The 8,297-nt window shown below is 49.6% G+C and overlaps 1 protein-coding gene across 2 annotated transcripts; it reads right to left on the reverse strand.

Annotated features, from left to right (window-relative positions):
* Positions 1 to 242: 242 nt before the first annotated feature.
* Cd19 (CD19 molecule) lies at positions 243 to 6,718 on the reverse strand. 2 transcript variants are annotated; one of them, XM_075972170.1, is made up of 15 exons: positions 6,487 to 6,718; positions 6,002 to 6,268; positions 5,516 to 5,716; positions 5,141 to 5,416; positions 3,822 to 3,929; positions 3,531 to 3,579; positions 3,199 to 3,287; positions 2,786 to 2,884; positions 2,563 to 2,661; positions 2,416 to 2,484; positions 2,260 to 2,316; positions 2,107 to 2,163; positions 954 to 1,043; positions 752 to 858; positions 243 to 604 (listed from the first exon to the last, which is right to left on the reverse strand). In XM_075972170.1, exons 1-14 carry the CDS (start codon positions 6,572 to 6,574, stop codon positions 767 to 769), a joined length of 1,641 nt encoding a protein of 546 aa, XP_075828285.1. In that variant the 5' UTR covers positions 6,575 to 6,718; the 3' UTR covers positions 243 to 604; positions 752 to 766. The 2 variants fall into 2 exon arrangements, with proteins under 2 accessions (XP_075828285.1, XP_075828284.1); XM_075972169.1 differs by having other exon boundaries at positions 954 to 1,040; positions 6,487 to 6,650.
* Positions 6,719 to 8,297: the final 1,579 nt, after the last annotated feature.

Below are 8,297 nucleotides of genomic sequence, written 5' to 3' on the forward strand. Positions count from 1 at the left end.
AAAGCTACAGAGAAACCCTGTCTCAAAAACAAACAAACAAACAACAAACAGCCCTTCAGTTCCGTACATAAATTTACTTTGATAAATCCTGGCATACTCAATCAATTTATGACCTTACTGTAAGAATGGAATGACTCATAGATGTTAATGTTCAGAATAGAGAAGACAAAAAAAAATCTGTAGTGATGCTGGATACTGCTTTCTAACAGACCGCCAATGCCATCACTGCCTCTTCCTCATGGGACAGCAGCTGGATGGTGAATAAACAGATGTTCATTCCCAGGTGTTCAGAAAGTGGCTGTTGCCAAGGCCTGGGAAGACCGGGGCCAGGCTGCATTCAAACGGCAGCCCTCCTCCCTCTAGGTGATTCCTTCCTCTCCCACACAAGGGCATGGCTTCAGAGAACTTGACTGGCTCATTGAATTTATTTTGGGGGAAACAGAAAAGGGTAGGTAGGAAGCTTCGTTTGTACACGTGTAGGAGTGTGGGTGTATGTCCGTGTCCACACATCCTAAACAAGGTTATTTCATTAACTGACACCATCTGCTTGGGACCTCCAGATTTCAGAGTTGGATGTAGTTCTTGGAAGCTGAGGAAGCCCAGGCTATGTAGAAAAAACAACAATGGGCAGGAGACTGATCCCTTCCACCAGGCCCTGGAAACCCCTCCTCTTCCACTCCCCACAAGCCAGAACTGCACCCTTGTTTATCTCCCTCTTCCTCTCCTCTCCTAGGGGCAGTATCCGGCTCACCTAGTCACTTGGGAGTCATCTGGTATCCCAAGTCCCCATGTGGTCCTCTCCTCCCCATGCTGGTTCTGGATCATCAGACTTGTCCATGTTTTCATAAGAGTCTGCATCTGGATAAGACCAGGAGAAAGGAAAATATAAACATGGGGAAAAGACAGGAGGAGGGTGGTCCAGAGGACCACTAGGAACATGCAGAAGCACCCACCTTCCTCATGACTGGGACCAGACCGAATCGATCGGAGCTGGGGAGCTGCATACAGGATCCCTCTCATATCCTCGTAGGACTGGGACCCTGCTTAGATAGGGAATAGTTTGGAGACTCAGAAGCTCTACTGGGATTTGGGGGAGGGGAGTGCTGCCTACCACAAGGCAGGAGCCAGGCAAGGGAAAATGGAAGCGTCTCATGTCAAACTAGGAATGATTTGATCGGCATTAAGATCCTACTCAGAACTGGGCATGATGCTACACACCTTTAACCCCAGCACTTAGTGGGCAGAGGCAGACGGATCTCTGTGAGTTCAAGACCAGGCCAGCCTGACCTCCAGAGTGAGTTCCAGGACAGTCAGGACTACAGAGAGAAATCCAACTCGAAAAACAAACAAAACAACAACAATAAAAAGATCCTACTCAGTTGTAGGATGGCCAAGGCCAAAGGAAGGGTCAAGAAGAAAATTGGGAGGAGTCAGAGTAATTCAAGATCACAGGAAATTATACGGACAGGACAGCGGGAGTCAGGGTTAAGACTGCATTAGATGGGGTTTGGTAGAGATCAAACTTCAGGCAGGAAAACATTGCCTTCAACTTCTTTGTTGGTTAGTTGGGTATTTTTTGTTTCATCTTTGTTACAAGGTTTCACTCTAGGCTGGCCTGGAATTTACTAAGTACCCCAGGCTAGCCTCAAACCCATGGCCATCTTCCTGCCTCAGCCTCTGCAGGCTGGGATGTCAGGCATGAGCAACTCTGTCAGGCCCATTTGGGTCAACATTAATGTTCAAGAGTAGAGACGATATAAATACTAGTAAAACTGGATAGAGGGTAGAAGTCGGAGGCGGGAATGAAGTCTAAGACAAGGGTTGATCTTGGGCTTGGGGTCAGAGTTAAGATTATATCAGCCTCGGAGGCTGGAGAGATGGCTCAGAGGTTAAGAGCACTGACTGCTCTTCCTGAGGTCCTGAGTTCAATTCCCAGCAACCACATGGTGGCTCACAACCATCTGTAATGAGACCTGGTACCCTCTTTGGGCCAGAAAATATACAGACAAACACTGTATACATAATAAATAAATAAATAAATCTTTTTTAAAAAAGATTATATCAGCCTAAATTGATTAAAGAAGAGTCTTCCTAAACATCTCTCACCAAGCGAGGATGCTTCCCGGCTGGGGTCCCAGGTAGATCCGTGGGGGCTCAGGAAGTCTGAAACAAGAAGAGACTCGTGGTCACTTTTTTTCCTGGCCTCCAGCCTCATCCCAGAGTGATTTCACTCACACACACACACACACACATACACACCCATTGTCCTGCCAGCTGGTTGGGCCAGCTCCTCATCTGCGTTTTCGTAAGACTCGGCTGTGGGAGAGAGATCTCAAGCAGGGCTCCTGTGTGTTAGGAGTTCCGCAGCACAAGCATATCCTCCTGGCCACCAGCCCCACAAGGACCCCACGTTACCGTTAGAGAAGGAATCTTCTTCCTCTGGACCTATGGGCTCATCCTCAGGGTTCTCATAGCCACTACCATCTGATAGAGAAAGGGCAGCATCGCTAACAAAGGTCCGCAGTCGGGGAAGTGTTGGGACCAGGGGGAGTGGGGCCTCACCCTGAGAAATCTGGTCCTGCCCAAGGTTGGAGTCGTTCTCGTAGAACTCTGAGCCATCCTCACTGTCCGGCTCTTCATAGGCCTCCCCTTCTTCCAGCCCTGAGTTTGGGATGGGTGTGGAAGGTTGAGTCATCTCTAGCTCTCCTCCTCCACCCCCAGTTCACTGATACCACAGCAGGCTGCTCCAACATTCTCAAGGTGAAGAACTACCCTTCAGTCTGACCTGATTCATGGCTCTGAGCTCCAGTGTCCTGGACTTCAATGCGTGGATTTCCATAGGACCCGCTGGTACTCCCCAGGCCAGCAGCCCAACGCTGATGGGCTGATGAGAAGAGCGTTTTAAAACGGTCATCAGACAGGCCAGAAAGGAAACAATGCTTTAGGCTCTGCCGTCAGCCTCTGAGCACCTGGGTAACTGGCCTTGAACCATGGGAAAGGGATCTAAAGTCTCAGTTCTAGGGCAAGGTTGTGTTCTGGCCAAGATCCAGGCACCAGACTTGACTGATCTGGCGGAACTCGCACTGGGCTCTGTTCTGGGGAAGGCTCTGCTCTCGAAGACTGGAGAAATGACCATGTGCAGTTGGCTAGCTCTGGAGGGAAGGGTCTAAGTCAAAGGCCCCCCCAAGAGTCCCTCACCCGAGCCAGAGGTGGATGTAGGAAGGGAGAGCACATTCCCGTACTGGTTCTGGGTCCCGTTTCCTGAGGGAGGGGTCACTTTGAAGAATCTGGAGGGAGAAAGGGTTGGTACACCTGGAGGCTAAACAGTATAGGGAGTCTCAGTTCTGCTCTGTTCCAGTGGTCAACGTGTAGGGACAGTCTACCAGTAAGTTTGGGACCATGCCAAGGAAGGTGATTTTGGAGGCAGCCTCTGAACTTGGGTAATATTTCAGCCAACAGAAATGGTGCCAAGGCATGCAGGATGGAAGAAAGAATGTAACATTTGTGGCCAAAGGACCCCACTACTTTACCTCCTGGCAGGGTCCGTCATTCGCTTTCTTTTCCTCTTCTGGATAAGGACTGGTGGGATTTAAAGAGATGGATCAGAAGCAGGACTGCCTGGCAGGAGGAGAATTTGGGAGACATGGGGAGGTCCCTTGGGTCAATAGAGGAGGTGGCTGTACAAACACCAGAGGCCCTGGGAAGTTTGAGAGGCGCTAAAGAAAGAGGGACAGGGCTCTGGGACGTGTCAGATCACTCAGTGTGAGCTTATTCTGGGAAAGACTGGGTAGAATTTGGGACAACTGGGGGGCATGACTCACCTCTTCGAAGATAGAGAAAAGCCACCAGAGAAACCAGACAGAAGATGAGATACACTATAGTCACAACTGGAACCCTCCATCCACCAGTTGCCAACAGCCAGGTCCACACTGCAAGGAGGGAGGAGCTATAAGACAAGGGTCGTACATCTAATTTACTCCCCAGCCCCTCAAAGGACATATGTCTGTGAGACCAAAGCAAGACACTGCCTTAAAGCCCTGAGCTCTGCAGAGGGCTCTTCTCCCTTCCACTAAGAAACTGTTATTCCCGGGAGGACAGGGATTGTGCCACAGAGCCTGACACAGATCACAAAACACTGTAGTAACAAACCACACACACACAAAGCATGGGTATTAACCAAGAAATGTCAGGATTAGGTTAATTCTGCACCTAAGGATAATCAAGGTCAAAATGTAGGGCAAAGGTGAGTCTACCAAGTTAGAGCTGAGATCCAGTACATCTTGAGATCAGGTTTGGAGTGGAAGTTTCTGTAGCATTTAAGGGCTGTGGTCAGGATAGCGTGGTAGGATTGTATTAAGAGACAGCAAAGGCAGAACATGGTGACCGATTTGACAGATGGAGTGAGGACAAGGAAGAAAGTCAAGTTCCAAAGCTTGGGCACGTGGACCCAGGTAGCTTCTCTTGGGTGCTCCACGTGTGCAGAGCCCCCCTGTAGAGTAGAGGCAGAAAAGATGCTGGGTTTGACTTTATATAGTAAGCCTGAAATGTCCATGGGACATCAAACGGCAGTTCCAGGAGATGGCTGGGTACAGGGAGTGTGGAGCTCAGGGTAGGGATGGAGGCATGGGAATTAGGAGCCGCAGGAGTAAAGGGTGCTGGATGAGAAGAGAGTGTGGATAGGAGTGGGTACAAGGCCCAGGGCTCTAACCGGGAGGGGCTGGGAAGGAAGAGGCCACGGAAGCTCACAGGAGAAAACCCAGAAAAACTAGTTACCAGAAGCGATGCACAAAGAGCTAAAATTAGGATTCAATGTACAAATTGGAGTTTGGGATGAGGTTTGAAGCTGGTTTAGTGCTAGGCTGGCTTAGAACTTATATTCATGCCTCAGCCTCCCAAGTTCTAGGGTTACTGTTGTGCACTACCAGCCCTAGTGTCTGTCTTTCTGTCTGTCTGTCTGTCTGTCACTACATACCCACACATGCGTGTGCGCGCACACGCACACAAACACACACAGTACTAAGGTTGGAACCCAGAGCCTCATACATGCTAAGTACACACTCTACTGAACCACAGTTCTTCCTAAACCTTCCAGTTCCTCCAGGAGCTCCACACAGATTCCCAGAATTGAGAGAAACCCTACCTGACCTTGCAATGACCTTCACATGCATCTCGATGGTCAGGCCTCCATGGAGACAATAATAGGTACCTTCATCTAAAAGTGTGGCTTGAGGCAATGACAGATGAGGCCCCCAAACCCACATCTCTCTGCTTGGGTGCTCTTCCCCAAGGCTTAGGTTCAGTAATGGAACATGAGACCTAGGATGTACATGGACCCAGGAGATGGAGCCTCTTGTCACTGGGACAGGGGGTACCCCACAGGAGAGCCAAACTGTGGAGCCAGGGGGTACAGTGAGATCTAGAGCAGGGAAATAAAAGATAACGAAAGTATAAACCATGGGGTCTCATCTCCTCAAACCCTCCAGGTCCCAGCGTCCCCTCAGCACTGTCCCCTTACCTTGGTTGATTAGACTCTGATTCAGACTAACCCTCCGTGGGGCACATACAGGCCCCACGAACTCAGGATGGTCTTTCTCCCACACATACAGCAGGGATTTGTTGCGGGAACCAGAAGCGGGGCTGTGGCTCCCTGAGGACCTGTTCTTTAGGCCACATTTCAGGTCCCCTATATCTGAAGCATTCCAGCGGAACAGATCCCCTAGGAAGAAACCCCAAACCATACATAGAACATAAGATGGGGTAGGGGGATATACAGAGACCCAGAAAGGCAGAGTCAGATACAGAGAGAAAGCACTTATGGCTGACAGAATTGGGAGTCAGAGGTGTGGGATAGCTCAGAGCAGTTATCAAGCCATAGGAACCAGCTGCCTAGAACCCCTTCCTCCTTAGTGGCTGTTGCCCCACCTTGGCCAAAGACCTTCCACTGTCCGCGGAGAGCCCCTCTCTAAGCAACGCCCACTACCCAGCCCAGCCAGCCACTCACCACTATCCTCCACGTTCACCGTCCAGGCAGGCTGCCAGGTATCCTTGAAAGAGGGCCTCTTCTGGCACAGGTAGAAGCCCCCCATATGGTCCGAGACATTGACAATGACTAGCAAGACTCCCAGGGGCCCCACCTGCAGGCCCAGGCCTGGGGACCCTATGCTCAGCTCCAAGAAGGGTGTAGACTGATTTCCTCGATACCAGGCCAGCTTCTCAGAAGAGACAGGTGGGGGGTCCGAGAGGCACGGCAGCACAAGATTGCCTCCCTCTGTGGGGAGAGGAAGAGGGGAGCCCCAGCCCCCCTTCCCTCCTTATAAGCCATAGGACCCCAAAAGTTCACCATATGGGAAGCCCTGAGGGTCTCTTCTGACTCATCCCAGAGATTTACAAATAAGAAAATGGAGGCGCAGAGGAGGCCAGTCCCTCAACCCAGAACCCAGGCTTCCAAGCCCAGCTCCTTCCCTTCAGAGGCACAGACAGACATACCTTCTATCTCCACCTGTACCGGCTTTTGGGTCCTGCTTCCTACAAAGGTAAGGAAGAGAAGGAAGGAGAGGGGGAGAGGAGATGGCATGGTAGCCAGGCTCCCCGGGGCACTCAGCTTCTGTGTGGCCGCGCAGAGGATGCTGGGGCAAGCCGGAGGCTGGTGGGCAATGAACCGTGGGTGTCTGTGGGGGTGGTGGCAGTCCCCCTGTAGAGGAAAGGAGTGGTCACACCTTAGGCCCCCTTCTGCAGGCAGTCTTCCAGATCCACGGCAGTTGCTCCCTCCTTGTCACCCAGCACTTAGCCCAAGTAAGTGGCCTTGCTATGTTTTAGCACGGAAGTCCCATGGGCAAGGCTAACATCTTCACCGCTGCACACACAGAGTTTTCCACATAGTGGCTGCTGGTAAATATTTATCAGATTAGTGGATACAGATACCTGGTTTCCCTTCTTCTCCTTTATCCTCACTTCTCCTGACTCTGATCCTGTCATACCTCTGCCTCCCAAGTGATGGAATTGGGGGCATGTGCCACCTGCCTGGCTTCCACCTTTTTTTCTCTCTCATCTGTGCATAGTTATTAGGACTTTATATTGGACATGGTGATCCAGTCCTATAATTCCAGCTACTTGAGAGGATCACAAAAGTCAAGGCCATCTTGGACTGCAGAATGAGTTCAAGGCCATTCTAAACTACTTAATAAGATCTGCCTGGAAAAAAATTAATAAAATTATTTATTTGTTTGTTTGTTTGTTTATTTTACATCCTGGCTGCAGTTTCTCCTTTCTCTTCTCCTCCCAGTCTCTCTCCCCCAATCTCCCCTCTGTTCCCACCCCCCAATTCCCTCCTCTATTTCTGTTTAGGAAAGGGCAGGTCTTCCATAACTATCAACAAAACATGGCATAGTTGCAGTAAGACTAAATACCTTCCCATGTATTAAGGTTGGGGAGTATGAGGAGTAGGGTCCCAGAAGCCAGTAAAAGAGTTGGATACAGCCCCCGTTCCCACTGTTAGGAGTCTAGGCACTCTGTATATATGTCACAGCTGTGTACCCTGTCTGAAAACTTAAAAATATTTTTTAAAAAGCTCGGGTAGCTGAGCGGCGGTGGCGCAAATCTTTAATCTCAGCATTCGGGAGGCAGAGGCAGACGGATCTCTGTGAGTTCAAGTCCAGCCTGGTCTACAAGAGCTAGTTCCAAGACAGGCACCAAAAGCTACAGAGAAACCCTGTCTCAAAAAACCAAAATAAATAAATAAATAAATTAGAAAAAATAAAAAGCTGGGGACATGGTTCAGTGATAGAGTATATACAAGACCCTAGATTCAATCCTGCTACCACACACACACACACACATACACACACACACACAGACACACACTCATGCATACCACATATTGTGTTTCATTCCAGTTTGGGCTACATAGCAAGACCCCATTTCAAAAAAGAAAGCCAAGCAGGCATACATAGTGGCAAACACCTTTAATCCTTTAATCCCAGCAACTGGGAGGCAGCAGCAGTTCCAGTTCTGATCTCTGGGAGTTTCAGGCCAGCCAGGGCTACATAGCAAGACCCTGACTTAATCCCCCTCAAAAAAAGAAAAGAAAAGAAATCGTGAGCTGGGTATGTAATGTAACTCAATGACAGAGCACTTGCTTACCATATACAATTCCCCAGGTTCCAGAACAGGAAAAAAAAAAAGTGTGTGTGCGTATGTGTAGTGTGTGTGTGTGTGTGTGTGTGTAGTGTGTGTGTTTGTGTGTGTGTGTATGTGTAGTGTGTGTTTGTGTGTGTATGTGTAGTGTGTGTTTGTGTGTG

This window comes from Microtus pennsylvanicus, chromosome 5 (genome assembly GCF_037038515.1).
Source record: "Microtus pennsylvanicus isolate mMicPen1 chromosome 5, mMicPen1.hap1, whole genome shotgun sequence".
NCBI lineage: Eukaryota > Metazoa > Chordata > Mammalia > Rodentia > Cricetidae > Microtus > Microtus pennsylvanicus.